Genomic DNA, 17743 nt, shown 5'->3' with positions numbered 1-17743 from the left:
CAATGGGAGCATGGAGCTGGTGCTCAGGGTGGGGGCAGTCCGTGGAGCCCTGTGCTCCGGCCCCGCCTAGGAGCCAGACCTGCTGCTGGCCGCTTCTGGGATGCAGCGCAGTGTTGGAACAGGTAGGGACTAGCCTGCCTTTGCTGGACAGGACTGCCGACAGGACTTTCAACGGCCCGATCACCGGTGCTCACCAGAGCCACCACAACCCAGTGCCTTACATTCTGCAACGCAGTACTGGGTTGCGACCCACAGTTTGAAAACCACTAATCTAGTAGGACCTCCTGCCCATCGCAGGCCACAGAACCCCACCCACCCTCTCCCACAACAGAGCCCTCACCTCTGGCTGAGTTAATGATGGATAAATAGAGAGATGATATCTGCATAAATAGACTTTCATTTTCCCCTTTTTCTCACGGTACTGAGATTTTATTGCCCATAATTTGTCTCATTTCACCAATGGCAGGCGTTGTTCTGTTTTTCTAAATGTGTGTTTTATGGAAACTGATATGCTTATTTGCATTAGAAAAAACCCAGGAAGATTATGGAGTTTAACTAGGATGACCAGACAGCAAATGTGAAAAATCAGGACAGGGGGTGGGGGTGGGGTGGGGGTAATAGGAGCCTATATAAGAAAAAGACCCAAAAATCAGGACTGTTCGTATAAAATTGGGACATCTGATCACCCTACCCAGCAGGCAAGGCAGTGCTGTTATCCCCATTGTAGATGTGGGAAATGGGAGGAGAGAGAGAGAGACTAAAGGACGTACACAAAGGTCACACTAGAAGCTATGGCAGTGCCCTACCCATTGGGCTATCCTTCCTCACTCTTGCTCTACTTTTAAACACAAGTTTCCTTGCCTTTTCCACCAAGTTGATGCAAGTCACAGGAAGGTTCAAAACTTCCTCTTGATTCTCTCTATTCTGCTGGTTTGCATTTCTCTCAGCCAGGACAAACCTGGCTGGTCAGTTTCACCTTTGTTTCTAGTCAGTTTGACTCTTGCTCACTCTAACAGGACACTGGGCTCAAACTAGTGCAGTGTAAGATCGAGATTTTTTTTTTTTAAATACATTTCAAATAGATTTTTTTTTTTAAATCTTGATACATTTCTATTGATCTTTGGTTTTGTAAAATACCTTTTTTTTTAAAACAAAACAATTTCTGCCTAAATTGCACCTGATGGTATCCACTTGTATTAGTCTTGTGCAAAATAAAACAATTGGTAATAGTTATCTTCTTCCTCACCTGGGTGATGCAAGACCTGTGTCTCAGCTCTTACGCAACTCAGTCACCAAAACTTTTAACCTCAAATTCCAGTGCCATTCCCTGCCCCCTGGCCTAGACACCTCCCTGAAGAGTAGGGGCTGAATCTCTTCTCACCTACCCTGATTTGACACAGCTGTAACTTGGAGCTCTGTTGATTTACACCAACAGATTATCTGCCCTAGCTGACTTCAGTGGAGTTACTCCTGACTTACACTAGCATTGGGGAGGTTACACCCTACATCTGTCCTGCTTAGCTATATTTTTAAAGCTATAAATAAGCTAATTAACCCACAATGCCTGTTAATGCAATTAAATCTATACACATCCCTGCGTGCAAACTGCAAAGGAGTGTTGAACCAGTTGAAATTAACAAAAAATACCCCCAAACCAACCATCTTTGCACATCAAATCTTCTCAAACAACCTTTCCCAAAGAAAGAAAAGGTTGTGGTATCTGTTCTCTGCTCCCTCTGTATTTGTTTTCAATGATCCTTCATGGTTTGGCCTAGGACTGCACGATACGAATGAAGATGCTGTTATTGTGATATTTCTGCTCTGAGTGCAAGGAGGAAGAACCCCAAGTCTTGTACATCCAAGCTGGTCAGATCAAAGCTGTGCTTAGCTGCACAGGTGGAGGTCTGTCCATCAGCAAGGAGCTCGCTCCACGGGGAAAAGGCCTTTAAAGAAAGGAAGGTTGTGTCCTGCAGCGAGGGGCTGCGGAAGCTAGGAATACAAATGCCCAGGATTAGGTGAGGATGTGCGCTGCTTTTGAGGCTGCCTGGGTCTGGAAGGGGCGTCTTGAACCTACAAGAAAAACCAACCACCTTGAATGTGCTTCAACAGGAAGTCTCAAACACACAAACCCCAGAGGCACCAAATCTACCAATTTTACAATCCTGGGGTGGGGAGGGGAAAGGAGACAGGTCCATGAGGCTAGATAAGAATTTTCTTAAGGAAATTAGCCACGTCAAAAGTCAAGCAGTGATGTGGAGTGACAAGGACAGTGGTTGGATGGGAGATGAGCCCAGCATGTCTGTGAAAAGGAAACTGGAGCCGATGTACAGCAGGTGGGGACCCTGCCCTGAATTTTAACAAAGATGTTAATTGGTATCAGTGGCAAGTGGGTGACGCAAGACTGATGATTCTGTTCTTGCGTCATTCGCTTTATAATTAGCGGGTTGTTCAGCAATGCTTTCGAAGCCAAAGCCAGACCGCTTGCTGCGAGCATCAGCCACGTTAGCTGGCTTGCCTGGCGGAAGGGACAGAGCCCTGGAGAACAGGCTGTAGGGAACAGGAACCTCAGTAGTTGCTTCGACAGAACAGGGTCAGACTGCGCCAGCACCGGCTCTGCGAGAGCAGGACCGCCTCACCCTGCTTTGAAATGGAGCTGCAGCCGGAGAGGAGTCGCTGTCAGCAGAGCAAGTGGAAGCTGCTCATGCCCAGCAGTGGAAGAATCAGGCCCCAGGCAGGAGAAATAAACATATGGGGCCAGATCTTCAGCTGGCATAAGTCAGCCTGGACTGCATCTACTTACACCAGGCGAGAATCTATCCCCCCCCCCGTCCCCGACTCCAGTGGTGGGATGGCTCTTTTTACCCCAGCTCGGGATCTGTGCCCATTGAAACCAGGGTGACAGCAGATGTAATGGAATTACAGCTCGTTTACACCAGCAGGGAACTTGGCCCACACCTATGTGGAATTTTCCTCTTTCCTTCCCTTTGAAGAGCTGGAGGAGGGGTAAATGCTCCCTCCCTCTCCCCACCACGGGGAGTGGGTCACGGGGACAAAACTAGCATTTTGCCCTGAGATTAGTGGCCACTCTTAGCTCTGGTGGGGTGTGGGGGAGGGGACATTCAGTTGCTGGTAGAGCCAGTGTTTAACATGGCAGGATCGGAGCAGCACACCCCTTACCTCCGCGTAGATGGTCGAGATGAAGGACGGGTTGATTTTGTTCCTCTTGACAGAAGGAGGCTGTGAAGCAGAGCGAGACGGTTGGTTATAACATCCATAAGTAAACCCCAGCTTCCCTGCCACGCTCTAGCAAAGACATGTGCTAACATTTGTTACTCGCCATTCGTCACCAACAAAGCCATCAGGGAACGAGTACTGCAAAGGGCTCTTATTCCATCAGGAAGAGTAACGCTCCAAAGGGACAGGAACCTAAATAGCACAGTTCATGCCCCTGTTGGATGGGCTGCAGGGCGCAGAATGGTAAAGTAAAGCCAGGCATGCGAAGGGCCAGATCCTGCCAAGTGCTGAGTGCTTCCCCTGTGACCCCTTCAAGGCTGGTGGAGATTGGTGTTTCAAGCCTAACAGACATCTGCATGGTCACCTCAGTCCCAACTCCTGTTCTGCTGCCTCCACTCATGGGACTGGCCAAGGCGCCGTGTTATCAATAGCTATGTAGCTGCTGCTGTGGGGCCATCCAGGGATTGCATGGAGGGATCGTTTTGCCCACATCACTGGTGGGCGGACCCTGAGCTGGGCGTTGTGTGTTAGACTCTGGGATTTTCAAAAGCACCTACATGAGGTAGGAGCAGGACTCCCATCGACTGGCAGTGGGACTTAGCCAAGCCTTCAAGGTTAGAGGATGGGGTGAAATCCTAGCTCCATTGAATTCAGCAGGGTCAGGCATTCACCAGTAATGCCAGCAGCACAAGTCCTAATCAGGATCATCTAAGTCTTTAGGTGCCTTTGAAAATGTTACCTGCCAACCCTTACAACTTGTATTTTCAAAGGGGTCTAAGTCAATGGAAGTTGGGGCCAGATTTTCAAAGGTATTTAGGAGCCTGAAAACGCAGAAAGGTGCCTAAACTTTTGAAAATCCCACTAGCCACCTAGCTCAGGGGTGGGCAAACTTTTTGGCCTGAGGGCTGCATCGGGTTTCATAAATTGTATGGAGGGACGGTTAGGGGAGAGTGTCGTGGCCCGGCCCTCCTATCTGCCCCCCCCCCAGGACTCCTGCCTCATCCACACACACCCTGATGCCCCCCTCCCCCGGGGAACCCCTGCCCCATTCTACCACCCCTTCTCCCTGTCCCCTTACTGCCCGTGGAACCCCTGCCCCTGACTGCCCCCCGCCGCCCCATCCAACACCCCCTCCTTCCTGACAGCCCCCCTGGAATCCCTGCCCCATCCACCCCACCCCCCACTCCCTGTCTCCTGACCACCCCCGGAACTCCCGCCCCTGACTGCCCCCTACCACCCCATCCAACCCCTCCTCTCATTCCTGACTGCCCCCCTGGGTTCCCTGCCCCCATTCAACCCCGTTCCCTCCCCCCGACCCTGCCAACTGCCCTGATGCCTATCCACACCCCCGCCCCCTGGCCACCACCCTGAACTCCCCTGCCCTCTATCCAACTCCCCTGCTCCCTGCCCCCTTGCCACGCTCCCTGGAGCACCGGTGGCTGGCGGCGCTACAGCCGTGCCGCCCGGCTGGAGCCAGGCCACACCGCCGCCAGCACCATGCAGCTCAGAGCACCAGGTCAGGCCGACGGGGGTGACAACAACGCTGCCAGCTCCCATTAACGTGGATGGGAAATCCTGCCAAGCCCATTGAAAGTTTACCCTACACACACTAGCAGTCCCAGCTACATAGGATGAAACCTTTGCAGAACCCAATACGGCCATTCGCTGTGGCTTGCCCAGATACGGCTACCACCACAGCAAGACAGACTCACCCTCTGGACAGAAGCGTACACCGTGAAGTCTCTGACCTGGGGAAAGTCAAGACAATCAACATCGGTGAAGAGCAAATGATGGACAAAGGGCCCAGCTGGCGTAGGTCAGCATAGTTCTATTGACTTCAGTGGAGCTATGCAAAGTGCACACCTGCTGAGGACCTGACCCTGGGATCCTTGTACTAATAACAACGTAGTGCTTCTGTTTGTTAGATCTCAGAACACTTCACTCACTCAGTGAGTCGGCTGGAGAGCTGGGATTCAAGACTAGGTATCCCAAGGACTAGCACAAACCACTAGAACACAGCCCTTTATCAGGGGCTGTTCAAGGAGAGAATTACAGTTAGATTAGAACTTGAACGGAGCAAAAACGTTATGGATTGAAGGCAATCAATGGTTATCAATGGTTTGCTGTCAGAATGGGAGGGTGTATCTGGGGGGGCCACAGAGGCCAGTCCCGGGCCTGGTACTATTCAATATTTTCCTTAGTGCCTTGGATAAGGGAGTGGAGAGTGTATTTATAAAATCTGCAGATGACACCAAGCAGGGACGAGTTGCAAGCACTGCGGAGGACAGAATTAGAATTCAAAATGACTGAAAATTTGGAGAACTGGTCTGAATTCAACAAGTGAAATTCAATAAAGCCACGTGCAAAGTACTTCAGTTAGGAAGGTGCTGGGGTGGGGGGAAATCAAATGCACAACTATAAAATGGGGAGGTGGTAGAACTGCTGAAGAGGATCTGGAGGTTACAGTGGATCACAAATTGAATCCGAGCCACCGATGTGATGAAGCTGCAAAAAGAAGGCTAATATTCTGGTGCGTGTTAAGAGTGTGTTGTAAGTAAGACACAGAAGATAATTGTCCTGCTTTTCTTAAGCACTGGTGAGGCCTCAGCTGGAGTATTGTGTCTAGTTCTGGTGCCGCACTTTAGGAAAGATGTGGACAAGCTGGAGAGACAGTCCAGAGGAGAGCAACAAAAATGATAAGGGATTTAGAAAACCTGACCTATGAAAGGTTAAAAAACTAGGCAGGATTAGTCTTGAGAAAAAGGACCTGATAAGTCTTCAAATCTGTTAAGGGCTGTTAGAGAGGACGGGGGTCAATGGTTCTCCATGTCCATGGAAGGTAGAGCAATTAGTAATGGGCTTAATCTGCAGCAAGGGAGATTCCAGTCTCTATCTCATAGAACTATCCTGAAGGTATTTTATGGGGCAGTGTTGTGAGGAACCCAGAGATCTACACCTGTGAGATATTTCCCTTTAGTAGTTAGCATAAGGCTTGGAGGACTATGAGCCTGAGCATAAGTGAGTTACCCAACAGTAACCCTGAGCTATCAGGGAACTGAGAATATTGTGTTTAGGGGATTTGGGGTGTAAAATGAGATCAGGGAACCCTAGGGATAGGAACAGAAATCAGCTGTGGATATTTCAGGATAGGAACATTCAGGTGAGTGTGGTCATTGTGCACATTGGGGTTCCCAATGAGACACTGAACTTCATTCTGTTGTGCTGATACCAGAACTAGAACCTTTCAAACCTCAAATCTAATCAGTGATCAGTTGGAAATTCTGAAGTCAATATAATCAATAACCACTCAGAATCAGGCAACAGGTTAGATATTAGAAAAAGTTTTCTAAACTCTCAGGGGAATTGAGCTCTGGAATAGGTTTCTGAGGGAGGTTATGGAATCCCCATCACTGGAGATTTTTCAGAACAGGTTGGACAAGGGTTGGTCTCAGGTTATTTGGCCCTGCCTCAGCGCAGGGGGCTGGACTTGACCTCTCAAGGTCCCTTCCAGCCCAGCATTGCTACGATTATTCAAGAACCACTGGCCAGATCCTCAACTGGCGTACATTGTTATCGCTCCATCAAAAAAACCACACACACACACACACACACACACACACTCAATGGAGCAATATCAATTTACACCAATAGAGGCTCTGGTCCCCACAGGCCTGAGAGGTGACTTCTTTCATCCATGCACCTGCCCATGGAGTAGCTTGATGTAAAACAAAACCTATGGTTTGAAAGCAGCAGAGTGAACCTGGGTTGGGAGGACCACTGGGCACTTACTTGTGAGTTGCAGTTGATCTCAGCGTAGATGGTGTTTCCTACAATTCTGTTCTGTGCATTTCCATTCTGTACAGGGGAAAAACAACAACTGGGTTATCTTAGTCATGGGGGGAAAAAATAAGGGATTTATTTCCTTCCTGTCTCTTCAGTCAGGATCACTGGCTCAACTGCTAAGAGAATAAAATTCAACCACCCTTTGGGGCCAAATCCAAGGTGCAACGAAATCAACAGGAACCATTCCACTGACTTCAATGAGCTCTGAATCAGGTTGCTAGAGGATGATGGACGACAAGTAGCGCTGGGGGACTGCAAAGAAGAAGTCATGCCGAAAAAGCGTGATCAGCTTTATTTAAAAAGCAGATACAAGAGAAGTGGAGGGCGAGACTGTGGTAGAATTAATCTCTTTGGGGTTTCATAAAGCATTGGATACCATCTCTCCTTAAAGCTAAACTCACAAAACTAAGACATACAGCGTGGATAGGCCACAATGGTGCAGACTAAAAACTGACCGGAGGGGACTCAAGTCATGACAACCTTTCCACAGACAAACATGCCCTCCAGACCACAAGGTTCAGTCTGGTCATTCCCTCTGGGAGGGGTAGCGTAGCTCCATCACCTTCAGCTTGTTTGAAAGGCAGCAGCACATTTGCTTATTTGGTCAGGCCTTCAGTGATCACTAACAAATCTGTGGTCACCCAGAACGTCTCAGTAACAGCAGGGGTAGAGCTCAGAGTCCTCCTGCTAAGAAGTCCCCGTCCCTGAAACCTGAGCTAAAGGGAAATCCCCATTAGCCAATAGCAGCACAGGGCCTATGACAAACTGGTGAGTTCTGATTCCCAGCCAGTAGAGGACAGTGGTGCATATACACAATAGCCAACAGTGTTACCTCTGATTTTTATGTTGCTTTTATACATTAAATATCTGTACTTTTATTAAGAAAAACCCATTGCTCATCTGACATTAGCTCCGCTTATCCAAGAAACAGAGAAGTGAAACGTAACAAAACAAGAAAGACGAGAGGAATACAGGGAAAGTATTTTAAGACTGCGGCAGCTCCGAAAAGCGAGATGAAATGAGTTCCAGGGGGCAGCAGAGGATCAGAAATCAGAAAGGGAGCAGCTATGCTCTAAACTGGCCAGAAGATGGCAGCAGGTGGTTATGAATTAATCCTGCATGTTGATAGACATTCCATTCACCTCTCTGGAAAATATATTTCTTATTTCAGATCTTACAACAAGCGTATTTCTATAGCACTTCTATCCTGCAGGACTGCAAAGCAATGTTTACACTATACACAGGATTTACTTCCCCCACCCCTGCAAGGCAGCCACCTCTGGGGTGGAGCGCAGCAGCTGCTTAACAGCTACGCAGCAACACAACACAAATATTGGATGGGAAGTAAAGAATGCCTATGGCATTCAAAACTTCAGGGGGAATTTAGTCACCCCGGCTGGATACACAGCCCTGGGGAAATGGCACTGGAGTGGGAATCAGGAGACCCAGGTTTCACAGTCATCTTTGACCCTGAACAAGTCATTTCCCCCACTCTGTGCCTCAATGTCCCCATCCATAAAATGGGGGTAATGATGTTGACCTGACTTCATAAAGTGCTTTGTAATCCACAGGTAAAAAGCAGCAACAGAAGTGCTAAGTTATGCATTGTGACATGATGCTCCATATTCTTTATTGAAATATACTTATGATATGAATATGGCATAATTAAGATATATTTTATGCAAGACGGCACATGTAAGATATCATTGGAAAGGTTATAATTTACTGTATGTGATTATCCAATGTGTATGCATATATCATTTCTGTATCTGGAGTTAGGAATATTAACTATGTAACAATTACAACTATGGTTATACTTGGAGACGCCCACCAAACAATAAGCAATCAGCCTTAATGGGCCATTAGGAAAAAAGACAATGAATCGTCGAAGATGTGGATCCCCATCTTCTGGGAGTTCCTTCCTGTGGACATTGCAAATAAACCTGGTTTCATGGTTGCTTTGACACTGCAAGATCAGGTGATAATGTCACCTGGTAAAAAGTACCATCTTGGACACTGCTGGTACTTTTCCACTGGAAACGAAGGCTTCCCGCCTTACTCCCCAGCCTTAAATAGAATTGATGTAAGGCAAACAGGACTCTTCTCCATTGCCTTCCTGCCCAAGAAGAAAGATTGCTGAAAGTACCTGAAGAGACAAAGGAACTGAGCTGAGGGAAAGGCAAGGGCTGAGTCCAGACTGAGACAGGGGTCCAGCCTGTAAAGAGAAATAACTGGAACTCTAAGCTCCAGGAACTCTGCAACTTGCCTAAAACATTTAGGGTGAGAAATTACTTCTTGAAACCTGTATTTTTACGATCTTAAGCTTAGTTTGCATGTTTTGTTTTATTTGCTCAGTAATCTGCTTTGTTCCGTTTGCCATCTCTTATAATCACGTACAATGTACCTTTTATAGTTAATAAACTTGTTTTAGTTTATTCCAAAACCCAGTTTGTGCAATTCAAATCTGGGGAGAGGGAAGTTGTGCATATCTTCCTCCACATTGAGGGATGGGGTGAATTGATGAGTTTACATTGTATAGATTTCTCTACAGCGCAAGACAATATTATTTTGGGTGTACTTTCCAGAAGGGCGCTGCACTTGAGTGCTGGGCAATTTCCTAGCTGAGTCTTCCCATAGAGAGCTGTTTGCAGACTGTGATATTCTACAAATAGTGCGTCCCTACCTGTGTGAATGCTGCCAGAGACCAGAGAGCCTAATTCAGCAAAACAGAGAGAGGGAGCCCAGGCTAGTGGAGCAGGCGGGCTCAGTGAAATCCCAGTACATCAGGTGGCATCCCCAGATGGGGGGTCCAACCCGCCACATGTATTATTACATGGGGCTTTCTAGGGCGTTAGTGAAAAAGTCTCTGTTCTTACCTTGTGCTTGTGTTGAGACAGGGACACTCAATGAAAGTAAAAGGTGACACATTCAAAGCAAATAAAAGGAACTAGTTTTTCAATTAATGCATAATTAGACTGTGGAACTCACTCCCACAGGATGTCATTGAGGCCAAGAAGTGACTAAGAGTCGAAGAGAGATGGGAGACATTTATATGGAGAAAAAGGATATTCAGAGTTATAACAATTAATGCAAACAGAATTTTGGAAGGGATAAAGAGCTCACTCTTCAGGGCTTAAACCAATCTCAGATTATTAGGGATGAAAATGAGGCCTTCCTTGATAGCAGGTTATCCCACACCTGCCTAGAGAAGGGTTCTTCCCACTTCCAGAGGCATCTGGTGCTGACCACTACCACAGACGTGATACTGGACCAGAGGGACCTGGGTCTGATCCAGTCTGGCAATCCCCATGTCCCTAGGGACGGTTTTCTAGCTGATCTGGGTGGGAAGGCTGTCAGTGATATCCATTCCTTCTGCCAAAGCACAGTGGCGCTCCATGAGACTCACTATCTGTGAAAGATTTCAGCCTTTGCCATCTTTAAGCTGAGTAAGCTGTAACAATACTGCTCTGGCCTTGCCTACAAAGGGGGACTCACAGCGTTTCTTCTGGGGCAGGCGTCCTCCACTTCCTCGTAGATGGTGATGGGCGGGTCACCGTCTTTGCAGGAGCCTTTGAAGAGGCAGAACAAAGCAACTTGTGTAAGAGACCCCATCGCATCCCAGTCTCACAGGATGAAAGTTACCCCAGACAAAGCTCTCTGCTTAGGATTACAGGGTGTGGGCAGCTTGCCACTAACAGATCACCCTCAGCCCTGATGTTTCCCAGAGCCACCCACCCTGATCCCAGTGATCTTAGCATTTCCTCTAAGACTCTTGGCCTCCTACCCCAGGGTCAGGTTCCAAGCTGCAGTGCAGTAAATCAGGACGAGCATTTAAAAATCAACAGACAAGAGGCAGTTTCAGGGGGTTACTATGGGTTTACAGGGCCAATTTCGCATGTCTTAGTCATAGATTTTCAGTCCAGAATGGAGTCAGAGGACCAGTGTGACCATCTAGCCTGCCCTCCAGTGTAACAGGTGTCAGCAGGGAGGACCGACAGTGTCTAGACAGCTCTCCGCCATCCGTATGTGGCCCTCATCTTAGTCACTTTCATGACCTGAAGGTGACGTTCCTCTACCGGACGAGTTTCCTTTTAACCACTTACGTTGCTTCTTCCGATGCTTGCAGAGGAAGATGAGGGTGAGCGTCGTGAGCAGAAGCAGCAGCCCCAGCCCTGCAGCAACAATTGCCCACAGTGGGACTTTCTGAAAAAAGTCTGTAAGAGAGAAAGGTGAAAAGCCGAACTCTCGTTACACGGCAGAATGCCAGAGCCTTTCCTGACCCTTATTCTGCACCCTACTTTATAGCATGTTTATGATGGGTTAGTTAATGGGCAGTAGATGCTTTGGTAAGTGATAGATCAATTGTCACAGAGCCCAACAGACTGCTGCAAAATATTGCCAACTGCTGGTATTCAATAAAATCATGAGTTTGGGTTACAAAATCCATGTTGTTGTTTTTTCTTTTATTTGCCCTCTGGTTTCCAATCCTTTAGAGTTCACTTGGGTCACATTTTCAGGCTTGTTTCCCAAACCTATTGATGGCTAGAAACTTACTTTAAAAAAAAGAAAGAAAGCAGAGGGTCTCACCTTGTTGTTTGATTCCAGGAGTTGGGGCTGTAATGAAAATACTTAAGGTCATAAGACTTGCAACAACAAAAATCACAAGAGCTTGCAACACTAGCCTATGGCATGTAACCATCTGTACTGTAATACCATTCTACAGATGCGCTCATACACATACTACTCATATCCTTAGCATGCTACTGGCCAAGTGCAGCAGCAAGGCTATCCAAGCTAATCACCGGGACCCAATTCAGAGACTTTTAGCGAAAAAACAAAACAAAACGCACCAAAATTTTAAAATAAAAGAACAACAAAATAGACTTTTTGACATCAGTCTGTTTACTCACCCAAAATATTCCCTACTAGGTCTTACACGGGGCCAGGTTCCTCCAGGTAAGGTGACCTTTCCTCATCAGCCCTACAACTCTCACTCTCTTGCTCAGAGGGAATCAGGAGTTTTATAAAGGGTTTTCCTACCCAGAATCCATTGCAGAGAAAGGAAGTCCCTCTCCTGTTTCTCTGGATGATTGCCAGTTTGTCTGGCCAATCAGCTCTCTTTCCCTTACTTCTAGTTCTATAGGCACATCACCCACTACAATACTTGCAACTAGAGTGGGTCACAAATGTTTTATTGAAAAGGTTTGACAAAAAATGGCATTTTCATTGACACATTTTGAAAAAATATATAGATTTCAGTGAAATTTTATCAAAATGCTTCCTTTTTCCTTTCCTGTAAAAACGTGTCATTTTCAGAATGAAATGTTTTGCTTTTCATTCTGAAACAAATTTCTGCTATTTTTAAACTTTGTTCCTAGTTGAAAAGGTCAAATAGGAACACAATGTTCTCATCTGATTGAAATGAAATTCTTTGATCGACCTAAAATGCAACTTTTTAAATTTTAATTTCATTTGGGAGGGAAATTTCAATTTTGTTTTGTTTTGTTCCACGGGGACTTTGTAGGTGCTACCGCAATCATAATTATAGCAAAGAAACACTTCCTGAAGAGCATATGATCAAGAGGAATAATGGCAGGTCTGGCACCACTGGTTTTCCTGAGGTCTCCCATCCTACTACTGAACCAGCTCAATCCTCCTATAGCAGGGACTGGGAGCACTGACATCTGAAATTGCAGATGTATCCCTACCTATCCTTTTACTGGGATGAGCTATTTGAATCCTAGAATCCCAGCAATGTTGGGCTGGAAGTCACCTCGAGAGGTTAGAAAGTCCAGCCCCCTGCACTGAGGCAGGACCAAATAAACCCAGACCAGCCTGTTCTGAAAAACCTCCAGTGATGGGGATTCCACAATCTCCCTTGGAAACCTGCGCCAGAGCTCAACAACCTTTAGAGCTAGAAAGTTTCTCCTAACAACTAGCCTAAATCTCGCTTTCTGCAGATTAAGCCCATAGCTTCTTGTGGACACAACGCTCTTTATAACAGCCCTTCACATATTTAAAGACTGCTGTCAGGTCCCCCTCCCCCTACAATCTTTTCTCAAGAGTAGACATGCCCAGACCTTTTCTCACAGGTCCGGCTTTCTGGACCTTTTGTCATTTTTGTTGCTCTCCTCTGAACTCTCTGCAGTTTGTCCACATCTTTCCTAAAGTGCGGCACCCAGAACTGGACACAGGACTCCAGCTGAGGCCTCGCCTGCGCTCAGTAGAGCAGGACAACTACCTCTCGTGTCTTACATACGACACTCCTGTTAACACACCCCAGAATGATATTAGCCGTTTTGGTAACTGCATCACATTGTTGACTCATATTCAATTTGTGATCCACTGTAACCCCCAGACCTTTTCAGCAGTATTACTCCCTAGCCACTAGCCAGTGATTTTACTTGCAAACATGTGTAGACCACGTGCCCCCTGCACTGGGAGCAGAAGGTAGTGTGAGGTTTGTGGTGGTTCTTAAATCCCGCAGGAGAAACTTCCATGGGCTTGGACCAGCCCCAAAAACCTGTTGCCTTCTCAGACGAACTTTACCTTGTTCTAAACTGTTTCGCTCGCAGGGCCCTCTGTGCTGGGGTTTGGGAGCTAGATTTACACAGGCTCCTTTGAAAATCCCAATTCTGGCTAAAGGGCTGGAGAAAAATTTTCCTTGACACATTTTTGGACTGAGAATTGTTTTTATGGTTAAATAAAATACTTTCATGAATAGCATTTGCTTCTGGTGGAAAATTTTTAGTTTTGTGTGAAAAAAAAAAAATCAAAAACATGAACTTTGGCCAAAAATGTTTGGGTTTTGGTTTATCGATGAAAAGTCTAAATGTTATGTGGAAAATTTAGATTGAAACAATTTCGTTGCTCTTTGGTCTACATTTTCTCCATGTTCAGGAAGGAGGGGAGAAATGTTTCCCAGAGAGCTCTATCTATCCCAGAAACAGGGCTAGGTTCTATTTCTGCCTCTGCCCCGGGTGACGTTGGCCAAGTCATGTCACCACTCAGTGCCTCGGTTTCCCCATTCGTCAGATGAGGGTGATGATACTGACCTTTTTTGTAAAGTGCTTGGAGATTTCCAGCTGACACATGCTATATTCGAGTTATTAGTCAAAGAGCATAGGCGGCAGGTTTGTATAATTTTTGGTGGTGCCCAAAATGGTGGTGCCCCCCCCCCCCCCGCTTCCCCCTGTAAGCCGATATATATATTTTATTAAATAGTGTAAACATGGACTGGAAGCCATAAGCATTTAAGTTTCTCTTTCTTGCACAATATCACTATCAGAAAAATCCACTGTTGATTATTAGTGGTCCTACAAATCAAGAATTTGTTGCTGGGATAAAATGAAGCTACAACGCATCAGCGCCACAAGATTACGAGGGTCAATTAAAAGTGGAAAGTCAGAAGCAGCACTTGCCTGCTTCAGTATACAGTATTATATTTTGTTGCACCTGTTGTGATGAAGTGGGAAGGTTCTTAATGTTTTCTCTATGAATACTGTCTGGGTGCCTCAGTTTCCCCTGCAAGGTGCCAACGGAAGGTGTTGGGGACAAAGAGATCAGGTGGCCTCCTTGTCTGGAAGAGACACAAAGGCCAGAGGAGGGAGTGTCAGTTTGGAGCTGGCTGGGGAAATGGGGAGAGGCCCAGAACTTGGGTCTGGGCTCCTCACCCCCCAAGATGGACCTGACTGAGGGCTCCTGTTTTCTGTACCTACAAGCTCTGTTTTAGACTGTGTTCCTGTCGTCTAATAAACCTTCTGTTTTCCCGGCTGGCTGAGAGTCACGTCTGACTGCAGAGTTGGGGTGCAGGGCCCTCTGGCTGCCCCAGGACCCCGCCTGGGCGGACTCGCTGCGGGAAGCGCACGGTGTGGAAGGGGAGGCTGAATGCTCTGAGATCAGACCCAGGAAGGTGTAAGCTTCTTGCCCTGGAGACAGTATGCTCCGGGAGAGGAGGGTCCCCCAGAGTCCTGACTGGCTTTGAAGGAGTGGTTCCAGAGCATCCCAGCGTCCCCTTCCACACCATGCGCTTCCCAGAAGTCCGCACAGGCACTAACACTCCCTCCTCTGCCTTTGTCTCTTTTCCAGGCATTAGGAGGCCACCTGATCTCTTTGTTCTCCAATACCTTCAGTTGGCACCTTGCAGGAGCGCGGCCCAGGCCATCAGTTGCCGGGAGACAGGGTTTCGGCCATTCTCTGTGCAGACAGCATCACACTGGCCCTCTCGGGCTCTACAACAATCACACCCCCTTATCCCACCATCTAGATCCTTAAGAAATGCATAGGGAAACTGAGGCACCCACACAGTATTCAGAGAAAACATTAAGAACATTCCCACTTCGTAACACCTGTATACGACTAGTTATATACTTTAAAAGGTGTAAAATAATCAAGTATTGTGCTAAACACAATGATACTCCAAACTGACCACCACCTTTAAGTTGTGTGTTTTTCCCCTTAGGTGAGGGCTCTGGGGTGGGGCTGGGGATGAGGGGTTCACAGTGCAGGAGGGTGCTCAGGGTTGGGGTGCTGGGGTTGCAGGCTCTGGGGTGGGGCAGGGCTGGGGATGAGGAACTTGGGGTGCAGACAGGCTGCCCCAGGGCTAGGGCCAGAGAGGACTCACCCCAGGGGGCAGCAGCAAGCTCCAGGGAAGGGACCCCTCCTCTTCCCCTGCAGCACACTCACTCCTAGGGCCTCTCTCAGGTCTAGAAAGCGCACTCGCCCCCCTATGGTGGGTACCAGGGGGGGTTGCCATCATGTGTGGCCTCACCATAGCCTCACTGGGGATGGGGCTGCCCCTTGCCCAGCGTGGGGCAAGAGTGGGGACTGCAGGGTGATGGCTGTGGGGGGGTGGGAGCAGGATGTTACAAAATTCACCCAAGCCCCAGCTGCTCAGGTCTAGGAAGCCCCTTCCCCAGTGGCGTAGCCAGGTTCTAACATCGGGGGAGTGAATATATAAAAAAAGGTGCCCCCGACATATCAAATTACTAATCAGGTAGTAGGGTTTACAGTGTTCTAACAAGAGATTATGCTATTACCATTCTCCAGTCAACTTGCACACTACTCTTCTGAATTAGTGATAATTCACAGAGAGAGAAAGAAGAAAGCTGAATTTAGAGAACAATTATTAACCAGATTCCTGGTTATTCACCAGCCACTTTACTCCAGTCCATAGCACAAAGCACCACAAACCCAGTAGAAACTGGCCAAGAGATTATTCACCTCCAATTGACATCTGCTACACTCCCCCCCCCTCCCCCCCATTCCCAGTCCCCACTATTCAGGAGATAGCGACGTGACAAGCTGGCATGGCTGAAGCATTTAGCAGGCAACTGAAAACTAGTCTAGAGTCTGGACAGTCTCTGAGACCAGTGCTTCATTCTGAGCCCTGGGTCTGCAGCTAGTCAGCAGTGAGACGCAGGAGACAGAACTGGCACCTTAAAGCACCTTTACCCCCCTTCCTTCACAAGCTGCACTAAGCACAGTTTCACTGCCCCGGGCGCAGCACTGGGGGGGTAAGTACGGGAGAGGGGGCAATAACCCAAAGTAGCTCCTTTGCCTCCTGGTCCTGCCGCTCCCTCAGCCCCCTCCGCTGGAGAGAGACCATGAGAAAAAACATCCCCCCCCTTTTCCTTCCTTCTCCACCGGCACCAGCTGGGCTTCAGAGCCCCCTTCCCTGCCCGCGGCTGCCTCGCTCTGCATGGAGCTGCCGGGGATTGGGGGCTACTGCTCCTCAGCCCCCCGCTGCGCTGCCACCCCTTCCCCTCCCGGCAGAGCCCACCCCAGCTTGGGAGCCTCCTCCTCCTCCTCCTCAGGGAGCCGGGCAACCAGCCGACGCTATCTGCAGCCCCGGAGCTAGCGAGCTGGGCTGGGGGTGCAGGGGGGGCGGTGCGGAGCCCAGAGCCAGCCAGCCGGCGGCCACAGGCAAAACCCCGCTCCAGACTCCGAGTCTGGAGCCCAGTGCTGGGTGTCTGGAAACTGGAAAGGCGCCGCTTTTGGAAAATGTGCACAGAGGGGGGCGGCTCTTCCCTCCAGTTACGCTACTGGGTCCGGGGGGAACGCTCCGAGGCTGTGGGAGGGCTGGCGGCAGGGGCGGGTGCCCACTCCAGGTGGGGCCAGGGGAGAAACCCAGCTCCAGATATTGGTGGAGCACAGCCCCCAGTCTTGAATATTCCTGGTGCTCGGACACCACGCGCCCATATAACCTGCCGCCTAGAGCAAGATCTGCACTAGTGGAAACACACCAGTATCACTGAAACCTGTGCGACTAGCCACCAGAGCTCAAATGCTAAGTTGCAGAAGACAATAAATCCACACATTTATTCTGCTGAGGACTATTTACCTGCGGGTGGGGAGTCGCACAATGATTTGACATCTACAGTGTCTGCGCCCCAGCTGGCTCGGTTACTAGCGTTACATCGGTAGAAGGCGTCACTGCTGTTTGCATTAATCACTACGTGCAGCAGGGATTGGTGCCCAGGGAGCTGATGGTCCCGGTCAGACGGGATCTGGGACGTGCCTCGGGACCAGCCGTAGGTGACTCTGTCAGCGCCAGGCACCGAGCAGGACAGGGTAACGTTGCACTGGCCGAGCTCCGCGTGGGCAGAGAGCACCGTGAGGTTTGGCTGCCGGACTCGGTCTGAAAGGAGAGATCCTGGTGAGAGAT

General features: G+C 48.5%; 1 protein-coding gene across 3 annotated transcripts in view; it reads right to left on the bottom strand.

Moving 5' to 3' along the window:
* Positions 1-407: 407 nt before the first annotated feature.
* The window catches only part of LOC101949906 (natural killer cell receptor 2B4), a 33269-nt gene continuing 15933 nt past the window's right edge, over positions 408-17743 (bottom strand). The window contains exons 3-10 of one of the 3 annotated variants that reach the window (XM_065573612.1): positions 17420-17716; positions 11665-11691; positions 11181-11291; positions 10573-10646; positions 7024-7089; positions 4947-4982; positions 3178-3237; positions 408-2070 (exon numbers count right to left, since the gene is read on the bottom strand). In XM_065573612.1, coding sequence (XP_065429684.1) covers positions 1990-2070; positions 3178-3237; positions 4947-4982; positions 7024-7089; positions 10573-10646; positions 11181-11291; positions 11665-11691; positions 17420-17716 — 752 coding nt within the window. In that variant the 3' untranslated portion in view covers positions 408-1989. The remainder of the gene's footprint in view (positions 2071-3177; positions 3238-4946; positions 4983-7023; positions 7090-10572; positions 10647-11180; positions 11292-11664; positions 11692-17419; positions 17717-17743) is intronic. The other 2 variants (XM_065573614.1, XM_065573613.1) reach the window with 2 other exon arrangements.

Source organism: Chrysemys picta, chromosome 20 (assembly GCF_011386835.1).
Source record: "Chrysemys picta bellii isolate R12L10 chromosome 20, ASM1138683v2, whole genome shotgun sequence".
In the NCBI taxonomy this organism is placed as follows: Eukaryota; Metazoa; Chordata; order Testudines; family Emydidae; genus Chrysemys; species Chrysemys picta.
This window is presented reverse-complemented; position numbering and strand designations above follow the sequence as displayed.